This window comes from Chionomys nivalis, chromosome 1 (assembly GCF_950005125.1).
Source record: "Chionomys nivalis chromosome 1, mChiNiv1.1, whole genome shotgun sequence".
Lineage (NCBI taxonomy): Eukaryota > Metazoa > Chordata > Mammalia > Rodentia > Cricetidae > Chionomys > Chionomys nivalis.
In genome coordinates, this window is record NC_080086.1 from 90,696,620 (window position 1) to 90,720,138 (window position 23,519).

The 23,519-nt window shown below is 41.8% G+C and overlaps 1 protein-coding gene across 2 annotated transcripts in view; it reads right to left on the minus strand.

Annotated features, from left to right (window-relative positions):
* Herc3 (HECT and RLD domain containing E3 ubiquitin protein ligase 3) overlaps positions 1–23,519 on the minus strand; it is a 101,817-nt gene that overhangs the window by 56,515 nt on the left and 21,783 nt on the right. For both annotated transcript variants that reach the window (XM_057764641.1, XM_057764637.1), the window contains exons 3-9: positions 10,487–10,646; positions 9,612–9,688; positions 8,660–8,881; positions 7,699–7,790; positions 6,492–6,622; positions 5,174–5,334; positions 2,858–2,934 (exon numbers count right to left, since the gene is read on the minus strand). In XM_057764641.1, coding sequence (XP_057620624.1) covers positions 2,858–2,934; positions 5,174–5,334; positions 6,492–6,622; positions 7,699–7,790; positions 8,660–8,881; positions 9,612–9,688; positions 10,487–10,646 — 920 coding nt within the window. The remainder of the gene's footprint in view (positions 1–2,857; positions 2,935–5,173; positions 5,335–6,491; positions 6,623–7,698; positions 7,791–8,659; positions 8,882–9,611; positions 9,689–10,486; positions 10,647–23,519) is intronic.

Below are 23,519 nucleotides of genomic sequence, written 5' to 3' on the forward strand. Positions count from 1 at the left end.
CTGCCTTTGCCCCTGTCCTGGTGTAAATCACTATTACCACTAGACTTGAACAGCTTTCCAAAAAGGGACAAACGCACACCGACAGTAATACAAACTTACAGAAAACATGTAGACTTCAAACTGTCTTTCTCATTCTTCATTATATATTCAATAACCCAGACATGAGAAAAGCCTAATTTCCCGCCATCCTCCATGGCTATGGGAAGCAAACATGAAAAGTGCACTTTGAGATACCTGGGGGATGCTGGAAGCGGGCCTGCTGTTGGTCTAACTCAACTGGCCGGGAGCACACATTGGCACTGGCCCGGAATGTGTGTCGGTCACTGGGATTTTCAAGGTTCCCTTGAGAGTCCAAAGCCCAGCGACATTTGAGAAGCACTAACCTAGTACAGTGTTTTTCTTTTTAGCTTGTACATAAGCAGCAAGTATCGAAGCCTGGGAGTACAGTTGAGTGCTTTAGAACTTGCCAGCACGTACTGAGCTTTGGCATCCCCCAAGTGGTCCTAATGGATAACCAAAGCTGGGAACCAGCATATCACACTATTCAATTTCACACACACACACACACACACACACACACACACGCACAGGGTCCGGGGCAAATATTACAGATAACAGGCTTGAAGTAAACACACTATCTAGGGATTCCAACCACATTCCCTCTTCAGCCCTACCCTGACAACAAGCAAAAGAAAACATGAGAAACATGAAAAAATTTATACCCAGAACCCCTGACTAATACAGCACAGGAATATGTGAGCACAGGTAGAACATTCAAAACCTGAAAGCTACAAACTGCAAAAGTGACATGACCCAGGAATGGAAAACTCCACAGCAAGAAGCCTTGTTCATGCACACCATGATTTAAGATGTCCTGTGACAAACCCTCATGGTGGGTTTGAGCTGTGCTGTGCTGTTTCATGGTTCTGCAAACAATGACTTAAGATGTGGTGCAACATGCCTTGAACGTGTTTGAGTTCCAGTGAGTGTCATGTTCATGTGCAGAATGAGGGAAGACGTCATATGGCATTCCCCGCCACGGAGCGCTGGAGCCGTAGTCAGTTTCATGTGTAATGGGCTCCATCTCCAAGATACTTTATGCATATGCAAATATTGTGAAATCCAAAACAACCTGAAACATTATTTTTCTGGCTGACATTTCACACACTAAAGTAGTAAAAAGGTAGGAAATCATTTAATTTTCAGTCTCTGTATCTAAACTAGTGTGTGTGTTATATAAATATAAAATATATAAATATGTATGGCTTTGTACCTGAAAAGACAGGCGGGCTACAGCTACGTCCTGAGACAAAGGGCAGTGGTGAGCTGCATGGGAGTCTGGCTACCTTTCTAAAGTGGGCAGGAGGAAGATTCCACTGAGAACTTGAGACTGTAAAAAGGGGACACCTCTCACTAGTTGAAACTTTAACTTCCTAGCTAAGTAACACTATCATATAACTTACGTCCTTTTATCAGTGGGTTGTTATCTGACAGAACAGTACTACTACATTAAAAGTTCAGCTACACAGAACGTATTGTATATTTATTAAAGGAAGGAAACTTAAGATTTATATTTAAGTCCCAGAAGAAAAATAAGAATTAGTTTCTTACATAAATGAACTCCTATTAAGACAACTACTTGAAAACAGAGAAGTTACTGAACAGGCCCTATGTTTTTATCATTTTTTTTAAACAGGCATAACCTCAACTTCCTCTAAGATTTCTCTGTGAAGTTATAAAGCTGAACCCAAAATAGGTCCAAGACAGCAAGTCTACATCACCCCAAAGATGGCTAAAATACACGGCTTTCTGCAGACTCCTGACCTGAACCACAGCTGAGCAACTGCAGCGTCCAGCCTGGCCAGGGTCTTTCGTATAGAATCATAGAATGGTACTCAGGAGACGGGACTTAAACACGGCAGGGTCAGAGCGATGGAGAAAGGGCCTCTGCTTTCTTCCTGGCCAAGTCTCCTGCTTTTCTAATGACTACCTTGAGCTTGACCCCCTACAGGGCTTGTTTAATAGAAGTAGGAGCGTGAGAAAGAAAGAAAGAAAAAGGAAGAAAACCACAACTCAGCAGTGTTTTCTTTCAGTTGACTGCCCTTGGCCATGAAGAGAGGAACGAGTTAGACAAATGCTGCGGATTCTCCTACCTATACCAGACCTTGAACTCTGAAAGGCAAAGTGTGCTGTCTCCTCTCCCTTTCCCCTTTCTTATCCTTTCTTTTTCTTTGAGACAGCATCTCTTGTAGCTCAGGCTAGCCCAAACGGGCCACGTAGGCAAGGATAGCCTTGAACTGCTGTCTCTACCAGATGGGTACTAGGGTCACAGGTGTGCACTGCCACGCCCATGTACGCCACTGCTCTTTATAGCTTAATTGACAGTGTGATGAAGAAGCAAGAGATGAGAAATCTTGGTGTGGCATCAAGAGCAGGTGATGAATAAAAAAGATCTGAACTTTTTTGTATCTCTCTTATATATTTATTATGTACTCTGTCACAGCAAATAACGAAACCCACTAAGTCATCAAACATCTATAATTCATTTGGTCCCTAAGAGTGAAGAAACAGAAAAATTGTAACACAAATGCTCTAAGCCTCCTTAAATTTCTTTTAGAACAAATATGGATATAAACAATTAATTCTCCACTATAAATTAGAACTGTACAAAGTTAAGAACAGGATAACTGAGCAATCTGAAGGAGCTACGTGGAGATAAGGCCAAGGCTTAGTCTGTTTCCTTTAGAAAGATAAAATCAGTAGAAACAAAGAGCTGTAAAGCGTTTGTGTAGCCATTAAAACAAACACGAACTACCATCATTCCACTTTAAATGTGATAACCAAAAGAAAACTTTACCTCAAATGTGGAGCAAAGTACAAATGTCTGGTCCCCTCCAGAGAAGATCTGCTTAACGATACGGTACTTAAAGCGATCTGTCAAAAAAAGAAATTAGTTTGTCTTTCAGAGGTTGCTCTCTTCTGATACTCCAAGGTATGCTTCAGAAGGGCTTCTTATCTGCTTTAACTGTGTGCAGAGAAGAGGCCTTCCCTCCTAGCTCACCGCCAGGATTGTTTCTAGCTCAGTTAAAAATAAATATACGAAAGAGTGTCCATACCCTCCCTGCCAACCTCCCTCCCCACCGGCTCACCCTGACCTTGTTTCTATTTCTCATGCTAATTCCATCATGCCACTGGCCTGGATTCTAAAACAGGCACTACTATAAACAGCAACATATGCACAGCAATCATACTTCTGCATGTGGTCCTCCCTATCCCCCTCAGGATGATGCTAGCAATGCAAAGACCTCTCTCTCCAGTCCCACGTAGATACCCCATCACAGGGCGCACTCTTACGACCACCTAATTGCTTTTTTCATTTACTTGAAATGCGGCTACATTTCTTCCCCTAACCCACTGCGCTCACCCCTCCCTCTCCTTTGAAATCATCGTCTCTTTTCGTTATTGTTATAGGCATAGGCATAGACACCTAAATAAACACAAACCTTCCCAGTCTGTTTAGTGTTACTTGTATGTGAACTGATTGCCTATCCATGCAACTGCTTTATTTCTTCTAATAATCCTAGTATCTCACACTGTTTCATCTCTCCATATCTCTTCCCTCCTCTCGCATAAAGTATAATCTCCTAGAATGGTCGGTCTCCTTGAACATGAATGTTACACATCCAGGTAACAGCTCTGCTCCCTCATAATCCTCCCACTCACAAACTTAAAGCTCTAACCTCCTCTAGCTGTAATAGTCCTCAGAGCCTTCCCTGTGATCCCATATCACCACAAGGGCCGTAAGTCCATAGCATATGGCATAAAAATTTGAAATTTTCTAATTTCTACCATATCTTGTCAAATACACAGGCAGAAATTAACAGCCACTTAAGGCAAGCCAGATTGTGATATCAAATTAAGCTTGAGTTTCTTGATTCGATTATTATTGTCTGGGGGCAGGCAAGGGTTGAGCCAAGGATAATTATGTAGCTCAGGCTTGCCTAGGGTTTGTGATCCTGAACGTCTCTGTGTACCAGGAGGGCACTACCAGACCCAGAAGCACACTTGCTAAGCACATGTATTCCAAGTATGAGTAAGACACCCAGAGAAAGAGATTTACAAATGACAAAGTAGACACCACGCTATTTTTTTGCGTTGGAGATTATTGCACACAGTCCTGTCTGTTTTATATTTTAAGCTCTCACACATATCTGTCCCATAAGTAGTTCCTGACAGGTCTGCAGCAGCTCTGTGCTGTATGCTAGGTTTACAAAGATTATTTATGCCCAAGCCTTCAGTTTCTTAGCATCCAGGAAGGAGGAGGATGACCTTGGGGGTCACTGGACCCTTCGACTGTTCCTCTTCCCAATGTGGCCATTGAATCTCTATGCTGTTTTTCACAAAAACAAATACAGTAAGGAAACTGATAACTGTTGTTTTTAAATCCATATCGAGCCCTAAATCTATTAGTTTAAAATTTTAAATTAAATTTGATTATTGAATCATATTTCTATTTAATAACTTGGCAGTTCAGTGTCTAGTTCTGGATATATTGTTCAGGATAAAGTAAATGGTCAATATGAATAGTCTGCCGGCCCAATCTCTTTTTGTTTCAGGATAAAGTAGATGGTCAATATGAATAGTCTGCCGGCCCAATCTCTTTTTGTTTCAGGATAAAGTAGATGGTCAATATGAATAGTCTGCCGGCTCAATCTCCTCAAGAGAATCTTCAGAAAGAAGTCTCATCCCATTGTCATCGGACACCAGAATCAGAGCACAAGCACCCACAGGCTTCTGAGTGAGGCAGATCTGGGTTCAAATCCTGCCTCTAGAATTTTTTTTTGTCCTTGAGAAACCAGCCCTTCGCTTCTGACAAGGGGGTGACAGCAATAGTCTTGTGCTTGCTATTAGTGCTGAACATGGTAATGGAATTTGTTAAACAATCAATTAAGACTTTAAGATTAATCTGCACCACTAACAAAAATAAGATATACACCCGAAAGCCCCATGGGTGTATGTGCTCAAATGATTTGATAATAAATATCCAAACACACACAAAAAACATCTCATGCTTATCCCTTTCAAAATAGTTCAAGTAGATAGCAAATACATATTAAAATAATAGTTATGACTACTTAAAAATATAATTAACTACAATGAATATCACTCTTACCGGCTCTAGCCGAAAGCTGACCACTGTGGGCAGCCCAATACCCCTTCACTGGAGAGGGGCACTTAACATTACATGTGTGTCCAGTCCCTAGCTGACCTCTCGCTCCACAGCCAAATGCATAGATGAGTCCAGAAGAAGGCACAAAGGCTAGGGTGTGCTGTCTGCAGGAAAAGATTAGCTCATTAGCGTGCTTTCCACTGATAAGGATGTACACGCAATCTGATTTTTTAACTTTCACACAAGATCACAGCAATTCCTACTGATTCATGGGGAGTCTCTCCATGTTCTTTTGTTTTGTTTTAACAACAGACTTTTAACCTCTGATACTTAATCAGGCACGACTAACCTACGGCTAAGACCCAGGACAGCTATGTAACTAGTCCAACACTAAAGCATAAATTTGCTTATGACATTATGAGAAGGTTTGTATAATTTGACTTTATGGTTCTCTTTGGTGTGTGTGTGTGTGTGTGCGAGCGTGCGCGTGCGTGCGTGTGTGTGTGTGTTACACTTGCTAGTGTGTGAGTCTGTGCATGTGTATGAAGGTGTGTAGGCTAGAAATAATTTTCTCCTTATTTTTAAAGATAGTCACTCATTGAACCTCCTTTTAAGAGTCTTTTGGTGAACTAGGCTGGCTTGCCCATGAGCCTAGGGAATACGCCTGTCTCAGCCTCTCACAGCACTGGGGTTACAGATGCACACTGCAAATCTGGCTTTTTAATGTTCTTGGTGGGGATCCAAATCTGTACCTTGGTAATGGCAGGGCAGACGTGTAACTGAACAGTAGATGACAACAGTGACGACTGCAGCAGAAGTCACAAACGTGCCTGCTGACCTTGGTGAGGAAGGCAACGTGCAGAAAGAGATGAACAACCTGCCACATCCTCCCTTCAGGGTGGAAGAAAAGCAGAGCCCTTATAGCAAGGAGCTGTCTGTCAAATTCCTTCTGCGCATTCTGCTACTCACCCTCCATTCCATGAGGCCCTGTGCCCTCCTGTTGGTCTGCTTACCTAAAACCCTTTCTTACCATGCCTACTACAGTCTGACTTCCCTACACAGGTGATCATGCAGTTGAGATTTCCTTAAACAAAGCTGTGAACTGTGGCACACACGCCAATAATCCCTTCACTTGGGAGGTGAGTGCAGGAGGAAGCCTCCGTTTCATACTGACGAGTTTGAGGGTTTGAGGACAGCACAGGGTACACACACCAATACTATCTTATAAAAGGAAAAAATAAAGAATACAAACGAAAAGAGATTTCTTAACACGCCAGAGGTTCAGTGAGCCCACAGGCTTGCGAGTCTCAGGAGCGCTCACCTGCCACAAGCAATCTGAGTTACTTCACTGCCCATCAACTCCAGCACTCTTCGCGGGTTAACTTCATCGTTCATGGAGTCGTGTCCAAGCTGTCCACAGGAACCAGCCCCGAAGGTAAACACGCCGCCACTCTAACAAGGAACAAGGGTCAGCACTGAGGGCTGTCCTCTAAAACCTGCATGTAATTTCCGTCCTACTGGTCAGCATAGGGCACTGCACTCACCTGGTACTAGGCCACCCGCATTTCTTCAAAACATTTATGAAGTAGAAAAATAAAGGAATGTAAGCCCTTCTACAGGTTCACTCACATGTAAGAAACTGAGTTTCTACAAACTCTGTAATAAATATTTTAAATGTGTGCTTGAATAAATGCTAAGTAATACATGACAGCATGTCCTCAATATGAAAAGACATTTTCAAGCTAGGCGTGGTGGCTCACACCTAGTGCTTAGGAGGTGAAGACAGGAAGTACAGGAGTTCAAAACCAGACTAACACATGCTATATGACAGGATAAACAGCAGCCTGATACATGAGACCTTGTCTCAAAACTACGCACACACACAAAAAAAAGGAATGGAAGGAAGAATTTTCATTCTTTCTAACATGTAAAATGTTCTTTTAGAAGCAACAGACACTACCTAATAATTTTAAAATAGCAACTAAATTACTATTTTTTAAATATTAAAATGCATTATTTAAAAAGAACAAAGGATGGGTACTGTTTTGCATATGCATATATACCATACTTTTAAGTTATTTATATTGAGCTATTTTATTTTTTTTATTTTTATTTTTTTTAATATTTATTTATTTATTATATATACAATAGTCTGTGTACATATATGCCTGCAGGCCAGAAGAGGGCACCAGACCTCATTACAGACGGTTGTGAACCACCATGTGGTTGCTGGGAATTGAACTCAGGACCTTTGGAAGAGCAGGCAATGCTCTTAACCGCTGAGCCATCTCTCCATCCCCTATTGAGCTATTTTAAAATGTCACCCAGAGAATCTATGAAGTTATCCAAGAGGAAAGCATTGGCATATGTTTAAAAAGCAGTCTTCTTTCTGTTCCTCCAGGACAATCGAAACAAAGCAAAAGAGAATGGCCAAATCAAAGCACCGCAATCCACCACCACAGCTACTCTGCGACATGTGAAACTGCCCATCTCACCCTCCTCCACAGCCACGTCCCCCAAGCCCTCACCTTGGTGAGAACTGCTGTGTGCTCCTCTCCACAACTAATATAGACGACTTTCTGTGTTCGTAAAAGCTTCACATGGCATGGAGACTCTCGATCTAAAAAAAATTAAGCACAAGCATGTCACTACTGCTGGCCTTTCAAATAAGATAGATACAACTATCGGTATGAACTTCATATCCTCTCACTTCCTGACTCACACATTCGCCTCTCTGCCTCCAACTCTACTTGAAAAGTCTAGCAAAACCTAAGTTTATCTATCAAACCTTAACTCATTATTCCTATACTCTCTAACTGTCCGCTCCAATTCACGTACCCCACGTGTATGACCTGTTCCTTCCAGCCTTCCCTTTGTTTCCAACTGCACATTCTAGGACAGAAGCAGCATCTTCAAGCACTACAAAAATGTGGTCATGGCTTCTCTCTCCAAACAGATCTCTTCCCCCTTGAGCCCCCACAGCTACTCAAACTAAACCACACCTCTCCTCAAAACCCTTCGTTTCTTCTCCGCGTCACTGAGGAAGAAAGTCAAATTCCTCGCTGTGCCCATTGGGGTCCTTGGTAGCAGGGCCTCCAGAGCATCCTTGCTCTCCACCTCTGCTGCCCTTCCACTCATCTTCATGGGGGTGCCCATTCCCTTTGACAGGAATACTCCTCACCATGTCCCACTTCCTACCTGGTCTCCTGTAGAGCTCTGCTCAAATACGCCCTTATCAGAGAGCGCCCCCTGACAGACTTGTGATGAACGGGGAGCTTATTCTAAAGTCATATAACACACATTAGCAGCCTTGTTATTAGCATCCACCCCCTAGATGTGGTCTCCACTAGGCCACACATGTCCGCTCTTGCTCACTGCTGCTCCCTCTGTACCTAGCACCAGGCCAGCACACAGTCAGTCCACAGCAGCCTTTGTTAAACACATGGATGTGCCTGTGAACTGAAGACGGCGTCCAGAGACTTCGCTTACCTTTTTCATCACTGAGCCCAAGCTGCCCTGCGTTGTTCATTCCCCAACCAAAAACAGCTCCTGACAGAGACAGGGCAAAGCTATGGGCCCCTCCTGCAGCCACCTGAGCCAGTGGGATCCCTTCCAAAGACCTCACCCTCTGTGGGCTGGTTTGAGAGGGGAACTCCTTCCCCAGGCCCAGCTGTCCATGGCTGTTCCTTCCCCAGGTGAAGAACTGGCCATCTGAAATAACGACAGGATAACTAATGTTAGAAACAAAATGATACAGGCTCCAGACACAAAGATAATCTAGCCATTCCACTAGTCACTAGCTGCCCTCTGAACACCAAACCCACCAAAGAGAAAACAAAGAGGCACTGCGTGGTTTAAGATTCCCAAAGCCTAAATTTGCACCCGACAACAGAAAAGCAAACTCAAGCCTTAGTGCCCTTCAAAGGCTATCAACATTATCTAAAGAAAACACTGAAGGTTTAAGAGAATCCAGGTCTGAGCAGGCAAGGTGAACTTAGCTCTGACCACACGGACAGGATCTGCAACTGCGACCCAGGACTGCTCTGGGATGGAGGCCTGAGTTGGTCCATGCAGCAGAAAAAGTGCACCCTTGCACCGTCCCACACTTCCCTGACTCCTGATTTTACATTTTTCTGGAATCCTGGCAATACAATGGAGTTTGAGAATGGATTGTAGCCTTTTAACAACCAAGTCCAAAATGCTTCTATTGTCTTAAAAACACCTGGGCACCCTCCTGGCCCTTGCTTCTCTTTTCCATAAGAGCTGAAACAGCAATGATGCACCGTACACCATCCATATCACCGAGAAAGGATGCGCTGCACAAAAGCGGCTTGACAAATGCCACTGTTCAGTTAAAGCTTGCAAGTTAGATAACACAGGGCTGCAGAAGAGAAGTGGTTGTTAAATTAACATAGCATTAGCATATATGTATATAAATTACCAGCTGCCAGAGCCAAGCAGTGCCAGTTGCCACAGGAAACTTGTAATATGGTCTGCTGGTTCAGCTTCTGTATTAACCTAAAACAGAAAAGGGATTTCTTATGTGTGCATCCACACAGAAACACAATTACCAGAAGCATTAGCAACTAAACATATTCATTTTTAAAAAAATCATCTTGTCTAAAAGACCTTTACAAAATTAAGCATGTAATCCCGTCTAACTAATCATGTAATGTCGTCTGACAAAATTCCATTACCGTTGTCACTATCACTCTTAGGAATTTACAGTTCAAACAAACAAAAATCTCCCACACTCGGACCCATTTCTAAAATCCCACTATGCACCATCCCTACTTTAGAAAGGAATTATTATGGCACACAAAATTTTTAGGATCCCCAAAGTATTTACTATCTTCATAAATGATAATGAGCAGACTGTGGCTGACAGTGCCCAGAAACCTACGTTTGGGAAGTACAGATAAAGAGACCAGAAATAAACGATCAGCCTCTGCTACATGGTGGGTTCAAGGCTAACCTGGGTTAAATGAGACCCTGTTTCCAAAATAGAAAAGAAGCGGAGAATTAAAAAACTTCCTGATCATCATCATTTTGAGGTAAATAAGTATGGGAAATATGAGGGACACCCTTTTTAGTCAACACATTTGTCAATTGCTAGGAGCTAGTCCCAGAACAAAGTGAGTTCTGGACCAACTTACATGTTTATAATTCAAGACAGACATTTCTAAAAAGAATTGGTTTATTTGTTTGTTTGTGTACCATGAGCATTGTTTCTAGGCATATCAACAGCACAAAGGAAATAGCAACAACATGAAGAAAGCAGTACAAAATCAAGAACCTTTTGAGTGACATTCTCACCTGGGCACGGCCACGGAATCCTCAGTAGTCATGAGTCCCAGCTGCCCATCACTTCCCGCACCCCAGGAGAACAGCTGGCCCCGGTCACTAAGAGCCAGGCTGTGAGCCTCTCCACATGCCACATGTACGATGTGCTGATCGGCCAATGCTCCAATTTGTTCTGAAAGAGATCAAAACAGAGGGGGAAAATGCACAGACTGGAAACAGAAATGTTGCTCCCTTCATTAGCCGCCTTCCACTGTGTGACCAACACCCAACCAGGAGGGGATGAGAATTTGTTTCGGCTCATAGTTAAGAGGGCCTGGTGCATCAGGGCAAAAGGAGCAAACAGCTGTGTCTCCTCGCAGACACCTGGGAAGAGAGCCTGCAATGCTGGCACTTACCCCCTTGTCCCTGAGTCCAGGGCCCCAGCCTACAAGATGGTATCACCCACATGTAGGGTCTTCCATCCTCAGTTAATTAAAACTCAGAAACACCCCCAAAACATTCCTAGATGTCTATCTCCTAGGTGATCTGAGACTCAGGTGTTGACAATGAAGATGAATCTCAGTGACCATCATTCAAGGCAATTTTATTTTATGAAGAGAACTGGGAAACCTGTAGGTTTACAGAAAAACTCTGGGGACTTTTCAGTAGAAGAGTGGCATTCTCATACCTGTATATAAGATTCTTTGATCATACTTCGTCTCATGTATACTTACCATCTCTCCCCTATCTTATCCCCTCCTATTCTCTAAAGTGCTCCTTCAATTTTTAGGTCTTTTTTTTTTTTTTTTAACTGAGATTCCACATATGAGAGAAAAAATTCTACTTGTCTCTCTGGCATATTCACTTAACGTGAGCTCTCCAGTTTCATTGTCTTCTACATGGCCAATCCATCCTAAATATAGACAGATATAGATACAGATGGACCCATCATGGATGTATGTATGTGTGTGTATGTGTGTGTATGTGCATGGACCTATATACATGGCCAATCTATCCTAAATATAGACAGATATAGATACAGATGGACCCATCATGTATGTATGTGTGTGTATGTGCATGGACCTATATACATGTATGGGCCCATCATATATGTATGTATGTGTGTATATGTGCATGGACTTATATACATGTATGGGCCCATCATATATATGTATATAAACATACATAATACATGCATGCATTCACACATGTATGAACCAAAAAAAGCAATAGTGAAAGTTCTGTAGCATCTGAAATCAAATTATGCTGCTGAGGTATAGGACCAGTGAAACAGAAAAAAGACCTGTATAGCAATGTAAATAGAAAATCCAGAAATAAACCATACCACTGCCATTTGACTTTTCAATAAAGGTGCTAAAAACATGGTCGAAAACAGAGTTTCTTTAACAAGTAGTAGAAGATTGAAACTATATCCCTACCTTAGGGTCTATTTAAAAAAAAAAAAACAATTTAATCTAGGTGTAGTAGCACACTCCTGTAGCCCTAGCCCTTAAGAAGTGGAAGCAGACAAATTAGGAGTTCAAAGTCATTTCTGCTGTATACTGAGTTCAAGGGTCAGTCTGGTTACATGTGACCTTGACTCAAAAAAAAAAAAAAATAATAAAGTTACCAAATATTGGTTCAAAGACCTTCATGTAAGACCTATAATTGTGATACTAGTATAGGTAAACGTGGGGAGAGAGATACTTTATGATGTAAGCATGGGCAGTGACTGAAGTTGTTGAGGACACAGTTAGAATTGACAGGTAGGACTGTGTCTAAGTACAAGGCTTCTGTGCAACAGAGCAAACCATTACCAGCAAAGGCACACCCAGAGAACAAGGGAAATCCGTTACCATGTGTTCATGTGACAGAGGATCAATCACCAAAATGCATAACAAATTATAAAAATTAAATGCCAGAGGAACAAATAATGCAGTTAATGGATGGATAAAGGAATTAACAGCCATTTCTCAAAGAAGTAGTTCAAGTGGCCAATGAGCAAATGAAACAGTTTCATCTTTAGCTTTCAGGAACTTGCAAATCACTTCTACACTGAGACCATTCCAACCTAGTCAGAATGGCTAGCATCAAGAGAACAATATGCCAGGGAGGCTGGGCAAGGACACTTCTTAGATACTGGTGGTGGGAATGAACTTAGTACAGCAATTGAGGAGGGGTCTCCAAAAACTAGAACTTCCTTCCACACGATCCAGCTGTACCACTTCGGATGTGTATCTGAAAGAGTCAAAGACAGCATGGTAATAGAGGTAACCCGCATGCCTATATTAATCTAAGGACTATTTATAATAGCCTGGTCATGGAACCATTTTGATACCTATCAGCCGATGAACGGCTGTGAAAATGTAGCACACACTCAATAGATGCTCATGTTCACACACAGATGAGGCAGAAAGATTGTCAGTGCCAGGGGATCAGGGACTTTGCTGTGATATTGTAACTCCTAGTAATATATCAGAAATCATGATGGAGGAAGGTCATTGGCTAATAAAGAAACTGCCTTGGCCCATTTGATTGACCAGCCTTTAGGTGGGTGGAGTAAACAGAACAGAATGCTGGGAGGAAGAGGAAGTGAGTTCAGATGCAGGGCAGCTCCTCTCAGAGCCAGATGTGATGAAGCTCTGACCCAGGATGGATGTAGGCTAGAATCATCCTGGTAAGTGCACCTTGGGGTGCTACACAGATTATTAGAAATGGGCTAAATTAATACGTGAGAATTAGCCTAGAAGAGGCTGGATATAATGATGGGCCAGGCAGTGTTTAAAAGAATACAGTTTGTGTGTTGTTATTTCGGGGCATAAGCTAGCCAGGCGGCCAGGAGCTGGGTGGCAGGAACACGGCCCGCAGCTCCCTTCAACAAAGTTACAACCATAAAGTCTAACCAATGTGATTGTCCAAACATAAACTGAACAATGAAGATACCAACGAACGTGCCAAATCAAACTGGATGGAAAAAAGCCTTACAAGGCCTCAACCCTACATAAAAATCTGCAGGCAACTGAGTAAAGCTGGGACCAGAGAGGTGGTTTTCCCCAACGAAGAGCACAGCAATTGGTTATCTAGTGCCAATGGTCAGTCCTGAAAACACAGACACAAGTAATATTTCTTAGACTCAACAGGTTATATTTAGGAAGATGTATGTATATACATACATATATGTGTGCAATAACAACTGATTTTAAAAACAGGCCATGAATTTGAAGAAGAGCAGGCAGGAATATATGGGAGGGTTTAGAGGGAGCAAAGACAACAGAAAAATGTTGTAATTAAAATATAGTCTCAAAAATAACATCAAAAAAAGTCTTCCAAATCTCTGGTGGTAGGGGTCTGGGAGGTAGGGGCTGTTTTAAGTGGGATTGTTTTCCGAGTTCTGTCTTATTTATTATTTGTGTAGGAAAAAAAGATTTAATTTTGTATGTTGATTTTTTAAAACTTCTCTTACAATGTTGATCAAAAGAATTTGGTGGAATTATTAGTCTTTGGGGTGTAGGACCATAGTAACACCAGCAAATGTGTGCTGCTTGGTTTCGTCCCATCTTCTGCCTTGTGCCTCTTTCTCTTGCGTTGTTGCTCTGGTTAAGATCTCAAGCACTGTACAGAAGAATGGTGACAGACCCTTGCCTTGTTAGTGATTTTGGAAAAACCGCTATTTCCCCATTATGTGGCCTTTTGATTATGTTATTCCTAATCCCTTCAGAGCTACTATCATGAAGAGGAGTTGAACGCTTATCAAAGGAGTCTACTCTGTCTACTGAAATGACCATGGAGTGTTATGCCCTCGATACAGTAATGTACTCCAGTGCATGTTTGCTGCGCTGCTGAATTCAGTGTGCAGGCGTTTTACTGTAGAAGTCTGTGTTTATGTTGATCAGGGAAATGGGTCTGTAGTCTCCTGTGTTGCTGTTGTAACCTTATCCAATTTGGACACTAAAATAACATTGGCTTCACGAATAAGATTGGAAGTTCTCATTTCCTCTGTATTTTGTAGAATTTTTTAAGGAACGCTGTAATGATAGTCTGGTAGAAACCAGCAGTGAATCAAGCTGGACCAGGCTTTGTTGATAGATTTCTTACTAGCTGTTTAGTCTCTTTGCTTGTTACTGTATTTAGGTTTCCTTTTTCTTTTTTTCTATACTCTTAGTTTAATTTGGGAAGGTTCTATGTATCTAGAAACTTCTAGACTTTCTTATTTACTGAAATAGAAGTTTTCCCAATGTCTCCTAATGATCCTCTGGGTTCCATTGGAACCTTAGTCACCGTTTTCCTTTCTAACTCGGTCAGTGTGGCGAGGGTTTGACCATCGGTTCTGTCCGTTCAAAGGACTCACTGTTGCCGACTCTTCGTGTCGCTCTTTCCCTTTTCGTTTCCCTAGGCACACTTCTTCCTCTTCCCTCACAAGTTACTGAGTCACTGCAGATCTTCAGGCCTTCACAGCTATAAACATCTCTCTCCGGCTACTCTCACTGCACAGCACAGCACAGTTCTATATGCTATTTTCATTTTATTTAATTCTAGGATTTTTTTTCAGTCTCTTCAATGAGCAGTTGACCACAAAATACTTCATTTAAGCTCCAACTTCATATATTTTTATAATTTCTACTGTTAATTTCTTTCTTTCTTTCTTTCTTTCTTTTTTTTTTTTTTTTTTTTTTTTGATTTTTTCAAGACAGGTTTCTCTGTAGCTTTGGAGCCTGTCCTGGAACTAGCTTTTGTGGACCAGGCTGGCCTTGAACTCACAGAGATCCGCCTGCCTCAGCCTCCCGAGTGCTGGGATTAAAGGTGTGTACCACCACCACCTGGCTTCTACTGTTAATTTCTAATTTTATCTTATTATGATGTGATAAAAGATACTTTAATTTTCTATTTATGCTTGTTTTGTGTCTAATATACAACCCACTTTAGAGAAAGTACCATGAATTGCTAAGAAAAATGTGTATTCTGAAGTTGTAGGTGATTTAAGCCCTCTTAATCTACAGTGTTATGTTGTTTAACTCCAAAATGTTTCGTTCATGACTTGTGGGTGTAGTCTAGGTGACCTAATTAAGGTGGGGTATTTAAGTTATTCTCTATTATATTATTGTTTGGGGTTTATCTGAGCCTTTATGCTCAGTAGTTTTTGTTCTAGAAACGTGGTCTACCAATGTCCAGGGAATATGTTTATAAAACGTGGGTCACCTTGATGGATGATCACCTTCATCAATCTCAAGAGACCTTCATTACCTTTTCTAACAATGGACTGGAGTCTACAATACCAGAAAATCCAGTATAACTGTTTGCTTTCAGACTCTGTTGACTTGTAATCTTTTTCCCCCCACCTTATCCCTTTCATGCTGGGCTTATCTTTACCAACAAGGTGAGTTTGCTACAGACAGAAAACAACTGAGTCTTGTTTTCACATCCAAATCCCATATGGGCATGCCTGTGTTTACCGTCTCTACCGTCTGTGGCTCAGCCTTAATGACTATGAATTCTTTTAACTCATGATTATTATGAGAGGTCTTTATTCTCCCTTCAGTTCCGAGGGGCAGCTTTGCTGCATACAGGAAAGGATGCTGGAAGTTATTTTCTTTCAGGACCCGAAGGAGACCATTCCATGCCCTCCTGCTTTGGGGATACTAAGAGAAGTCTGCTGCTACTGATGTGTTTGCCTTTCCCCTCTCCCTCGCCCTCTCTCTCCCTCCCTCCCTCCCTCCCTCTCTCTCTCTCTCTGATGCCTGTATATGTGACCTGTAATCTTCCTCTCACAGCTTGCAACAGCTGTTTATGGTGGTAGTCTACATCACTGATGTTTTACCACACCAATACACAGACATTCTTTAATGGTCATGTCTTTTTGAAGTTCTAAAAGTCTCCCTTAAATGTCTACCTCTTTTCCAAGAATTGGGAATTTTTATCCTATAATTTTATGCAATGTTTTCTGTGCCTTTAAATTGTGCATCTTCTCCTTGTAGGTCCATGGCTCACAAACCTGATCTTTTAGTGGTATTTCAGGGGTCTTATAAGTTCGGTACATCCTTCATTGGTCCTCTGCTGTTCTGTGAATTTTTGGATGACTCTCTGCTGTTGCTGTTCCCTGATATCCTGCCTCCATTTGACTTAGTGGGTCAGTGAGACTTTCAATTGAGCTTTTTATTTGACTGAACTTCTCATTTCCAATTCTTCAATTTGATTTTTTCTAAGGGTTTTAGTTATTTTGAATTTTTTATCACTTAAAAAAAAATTGTGAGCCGGGCGGTGGTGGCTCACGCCTTTAATCCCAGCATTCGGGAGGCAGAGGCAGGCGGATCTCTGCGAGTTCGAGGCCAGCCTGGTCTACAGAGGGAGTTCCAGGATAGGCTCCAAAGCTACAGAGAAACCCTGTCTCGAAAAACCAAAAAAAAAAAAAAAAAAAAAAAAAAAAAATTGTGACAGTGTTTCTTCTAGTCCTGACCTTGAACTCCCTAGATGCCCAAGGATGACCCTAAACTTCTGATCCTCCTACCTCTACCCCGAGTGCTTGGATTACAGGTGTGCATTATCCCACCTGGTCTATACAATGCCACAGCCTCAACCAAGGGCCTTGTGCCGATGACTCAAGGACTTCACCAACTGAACTATATCTCCAGCCCTTTCATCACTCTTAATTTTTTTAAAATCTCATGTGCATGGGTGTTTCGCCTGTATGTATGTCTGTGCACTCTGTGTGTACAGTACCCATGGAGGCCAGAAGAGGGCAAAGGCTCCCCAGGAACAGGAGTTAAGAAGGTTGTCAACCATCACGTGGGTGCTGGGAATCTAACCAGGTCCTCTGGAATAGCAGCAAGCGTTCTTCACCCTGAGTCATCTCTCCAGTCAACCCCCAACCCACTTTTATATCTCACATCATCCTCCTAGTTTTCATTCAGCTATTCGCTTGCATTTGCTTTGAGTCTGTTCTGGTGCTTCTTCACACTCTTCTTGTATTTGCTGATCATTCTCATCATCAATCTTTTGAATTCTTTATACATCATCCACTTTACTATCACTGGATTTAACTGCTATAGCATTTTGAACTTTTGGAGGACTCATGTTGCCTTGGTCCCTCATCCCGTATTTCTTGTGTTTCTAAACTGAGATTTATTCATCTGGAGCCATGTTCCTAGTTTAAACTTCTGAACTCCCAGATGATGTCACTTGGGTTATTTGCCAAAATTCAGGAAGAACTACACTGTAGCAGGTTTGGGGTACGGTTTCTCAGAACTGTGCTTCAATAGTTAAACTCTCAGCTGGTGTCCTCAATGTGCCAGGCATGATCCCTGCACTACTCCCAGAGAAGGAACCTAACTGCAAAGGGACCCAATTACAACTCCAGTAAAATGGGGAGGAGAACAAGACAATACTACGTGAAGGAAGAAGATACTACTTAGACTGGGAATATGAAAAGATAAAAACAATACTAGAGGACAATACTAAAAGACATAAAAATTAGACCGAAATGTAATAGGAGTAAGCAAAGAACAGAAAGGAGTTAGAGCAGATCCAAGAAAAATAAAGCAAATAATAAAAATAATGAAAAAAATTAAAAACAGGAAAGACTAGGAGAAAAAAAGAACAGAAAAGTGTCTAGGTGAAGAACAAAATAATAAAATCAAAAGAAAAAAGGAGACAGAATTTAGAAGTAAATATTAAAGCTAGGTAGGAGGTTCATGCCTAGAGTCACAGCACTCTGGTGGCTGAGGCCAGACTTGGCCCTGTGATGAAAACCAGTCTCAAGAAAATAAGTAGCAAAACAGAAATTAGATATTATAAAGGGACATGGAAGAGGGATACAAAGGACACAGAAAAATGAAAATGCACAAAAGTAGAATTTGCATATAAATATTTAAAATAATTGACCTAAGCAATATCAAAACAGTCTCTACAGAAAAAAAAAGATTTTAATGGCACCATAAAAAGGAGAGGGTAGCTAAAAGGAGGACAGGTTTCCTCTAAGGAGGTCAATCATGTGGCTGCTTTGGCCATGCACCAACCGTTCAGCGCAGGGTCTGTGTGTCATTGCAAGTCCTCATTTTGCCTTTGTGGTGTTCATGTAGCAACCACAGGCTATGTCGTGTGGCCAGAAAGTCATGGTTACCCTATGCTGTCTTGCTCTTCAAGACTGGATGGGGTAGGCCACAAGCTTTCAGCCAGCTGGGCCCAGTCTCCAGCACCTTGAGGGTCCTATGATGGGACAGCTCAACCCTATGGAGATGCTGGGACCTACAGCTCAGGGGGAATGCTTGCATGCTGCACTTTGGGTTTGTGAACGTTCCACAAGTTGGGATCCACACACAGTGACCCATGGGCTCATTCCCCTCCTCCCAGAGCTTGGGCAGCCACTCCCTCTGCTGAGTTTTCATTGTAAGCTTCCCTACTGATACCTGTTAGAGTTTTAGCATAAACTGTGCTCAGAGGCGCACAGGTCTGAACAGGCGGGCCCTAATGATGAGGATGCCTCAGGGTTTGTGCAGTGTTTGGTAGTAAGCCCTAGACAGAGGATGTGGATTACCAAGGGGCAGCCACTGAGGGTTACACTTCTGACCTTCCTCTGGCCTGGACGCTTTCTCTCTGTTTATTCTGCTGAAATACAGGCAAGCTGTCTCAGTACACTCCAGATCTTGTATCTCTTCTCTCATTCCACCATAGCTCTATGAGTGGCTGCAGCACCTGCTTAAGACCAACATGGAAGGCTGAAATTCAAACTGACTCCCAGGACACAGACAGAGCTGCACATCATAAAAACTGACCCGCAGCAAGTGGGTAGATATGTCAATGCCTCCCTTAAAGCCAGGCTTGCAGGCAAGGAAGCCCACCCCCAGCAGAGCTGTAACACGCCATCACTACTACGAACATCCACGAGGTCACTAGTGGACCCCCACACACGGCTGACATGAGTGTACTCAGAACAACCAATAATCCAACAACTGGAATAAAAAAAACATAACTGAGAGCCACAGCAGCAGACTAGATCAAGCAAAAGAATGTAAAAAGAAGTCAAAGAACTGACTCACCTAGAAAGGAAGGAAATACAAAAGTGAATAGCAATGCCACATTTAGGCATGGTATACTTGCCTATGACGTCAGTACTAAAAGGGAAATGCCAAGGGTTGAGGGTTCAGGGATAGCTGGAGGCTGTCTCAAAACGAAAACCAACTGACAAGGAAGGTTTCTGTCTGCTTAGAGCTGACAGAACAGCCTTAAAGGAACAAATCGTTGCAATTCCACAGGAAGACAAAGAAATGGAGAAAGTCACGGGAGATACACACACACACACACAAACATACATATACATCTGTGTGCACATATACATATATTAATATATAATTAAATACACAAACACACACACACACACATATATATATAAAATAACTAAAACTTGCCAATACTCAGGAACAATAGTGTATCACAACTCCAATTAGATTTAGCTTAGTCAAAAGTCAACGACAAAGAGAAACTTATAAAAGAAGCAAGAACAGTTTTCAAGCCACATAGAATCAGAGTGACAGATTTCTAGGTAGAAGCCTAGCAGGTCAGGAGAAAAGAGGATGATACATCAGAGATATACAACAGCAGGTATGGGTCAAACTAAGCATCCAACGGCGGATGCGTGAATAACATAAATCTGGAATTTATGCATAGTAAGATACTATTTAACCATAAAAGGATGGAATTCTGTGGTATGGGGAAATATGGATGAGTTTGGAAGATACTATGTTAGGTGAATAAATCAGGCACAAAACCAACTTTGTAGACTCTCATGTAAATATGGAAGCTATCTATGCACGTTGATTCGACAGAAATAGAGCAGAACAGTGGATACCAGAGAAAATGAAGGGGATCAGGGAGATGGGGGGGGGGGACAGAGAGAGAAAGGCCAATAGCTGAAGGGTGCAGTTGGAGAGAAGAAATAAACACTATGCAGGGTGTTCAGGAAGAAAAGGTATCAATGGTCTGAGCTAACACTGAACCCTTCATCCTACAGTACCAACCTACCAGGCAAGATGTGCCAACTGGCGCAACAGTGCCATGCCTGTTCAAAAACTACACTCTAGATAAGATCAGATGCCTGCTCCACAGAAGGGAATTCATGCCTGGCACTATAAACATGGTCAAAACACATGGTTAGGCAAGTCATAGGCCCTAGGGCAGAATCTATAGATGCTGGTTTGCCTTCATGTTGTCAAACTGCCATCTAAATATTTATGTTATGTCCATCTATCTGGCTGCTTTTACCTTGGTCAGAGAAGCTTCTCTTGCAGTGGGTAATGGTTAAAATAACAAAATGTAGCCACACTGTAACTTTTCTATTGCTTGAAAGATTTTGCTGGAGTATATAAGCTGTAAGGGAAAAACCAAAAGAAGAGAGAAGGAAAACACACAGCAGTAAAGATACAGAAGGAGAGATGTAGAAGGGAGTCATCAGGGAAGCAGAGGAAAGGGCACATCAGGGCAGAAGAACAGAACAAACAAGAAAAGAGCAGAACAAGGACAAAAAGGATAAGAAAATTAAAAAGAAGTTTTTAATCCCTCAAAAAACGACTCTGCATGTCTTCCTGCCCAACTCTGCCTATCATTCCCAGTCTCTGGCCTGCAAAAGGCTGGACCCTCTACACTAGGGAAACCAGGAAAAGTTAGACACACAAGCTCATCTCTCCAAAGGAAAGAGATGTTTACCTGTCTCCTACCTAGAATGCTAAGGCCAGGTTTCACCCAAATTCCCTTGAATATTATGCTTGTTTATCCCAGACTTTCCAGCCCTGCATCTTGGGTATTGCTTCTCAGTCCATCCTTACGAGACATATCATGTGTATTTTACAACAACCCAAGCAACTGTTCTCTTTTGTCCACGCCAATCCTGACTCCAACAGGAACTATGTTTACTTCAGCCATTCTCCATAGACCCTTATTCTGAGCACTGTTTGTAAGCCAAACAGAACACATCTTTCTGGAAGAAGCTGTGTGTACTTTCTACAGAGTTTCAATGTAAACAAACATGTCTTAAGCTTTGTTGACTGAACTATCATCAGGAAATCTTTCCAAAATTGTACTGTACACAAAGATAGCTAAAATAAGTGTCTGGTGTCAGACTCTAGAAGTCTGAACCAACACTAGCTAACTAAATCATATTGAAACAGATTTCCTTCTTGCCTCTTGACGATCATTTCCCTGACGGCCATAAGCACCTGCAGGGACCCCAAAATTTATGATGACAAACTCTTGATTCTGATAGAGCCAGGCTGTTTCTTAATATATCAGCCTGGATATTTAGTTGGCAGATACTTTACAGCTCTTTGAAATTCTCTGTAAGCTAATGTTGATGTTTTGGAATATTACTTTAACTAGGCAAAGATGTGTTGCATTTGTTTCTGCTGCCTTTGTTAGCAATGGAAAGATAAGTGACATTTGTTAGTGCTTCCCTTGTTTAATTATGTAAAGATGCATTGCATTTGTTTCACCTTGCCTGCCTAAGGCACCTGATTGGTCTACTAAGAAGCTAAATGGCCAATAGTTAGGCAGAAGAGGGATAGGCGGGGCTGGTGGGCAGGGAGAAGGAAGGGGACACACCCCAGGCCAGAAGCCAGCCAGTCAGACATGAGAAGCAGTGAAAGTCGGGCATACAGAAATAAAGGTTAAAAAAAACCCACTCAGATAAAGAGAAACAAATTAAAATGAGACCCAAGATAAGGCCAAGCATTCATAAATAATAAATAAGTCTCTGTGTCATGATTTGCGAGCTGGTTGGTGGCTCAAAAGAAAGTCTATTACATGTGCCAGCATTTATTATTTGACAAATTATCTAACATTATTAAAATATATATTAAAATTTCTTCTGTATAATACAATAGCTTATAATTTCATGATGCTACAACAAAGTGCTTAAAGCTGGGTAAATTATATAGTAATAAGGTTTATGATTTCAGTGCCTGGGGTACCCAAACAACATAATGTCTGGGTTATGACCTCCTGGACAACATCACAGCTTGCTTGCTGGCCAGCCAGTCGGGCCCTATTGATGGGCTCCAGTCCTAAAGGGAAAAGGCAGAGTTTCTGAGGATAACACATGCATGTGCGCACATGCATACTCATGTACATTGCTTAAAAAGTGTGCAGCTGTCAACAGTTGTCTAATGATCCTATCAATAAAAGGAGAATTGCTATCCCTTTTTGGTTAACAAAGTATCTTATTTACATTTAGTGTTTAGCTAGTAGGATAAAAAATTCAAACTTCTTTGTGATCAAGTTTATATCTTCTTTCTTTTTTCTGGAAGGATGAACAGAAAGTAAATGTAAGCAGGAAAAACAAATTGGGAATAAAATCCTATCAGGAAGATCTAGTCAAACTGAGATGTTTGTGTGGGAGCTGGAGAGATAGCTCAGTGATTAGGGCATTGGCTGTTCCTGTAGAAGACCCTGGTTACTTCCCAGCACCCACACGGTGCCTTACAACCACCTGTAACTCCAGCTCCACAGGATCTGATGCCTCCCTCTGACTTCCATGGACATCAGACACACAACATAACACACAGGCAGGCAAACTATTAAAATAAATAAACAAACATTTTTCATTGAGGATTTATCAAAATCCAATTGTCATCCCAAATTCAACTCTTTTGTCCTTTACATATACTTCAGACAATAATACTGACCTAATTTAGAGCCATCGTGAGGATTAATGTGCTTTACAATGCTAATCATGGCATAGACGATGACAGCTTATAATAGGTATAAACAGTCTTGCAATGACAAGTAAGCGGAGCCTCTTACTTTGAATGCAAGCCGTTGGCTATTTTCTAAAATAATGCTAATTACAAAACACCAATAACTCCTCACATAAAGACGTTAGCTAGTTAAAAAGCATATATTTTCTAAAATCTCAACTGTCTTTAAAGAAAGTAGAACGGCTGTCACAGGCAGAAAACAGTAACTTTGGATCAAAGATGAGCATTGGGTTGATTACTGTCACCATCCCTATCAGAGGGGTTGTGCAACTTCCTGGGCCACCTGCCACTCAAATGGAAAAGCAAGTGCAGTGTTGAATTCAGACATT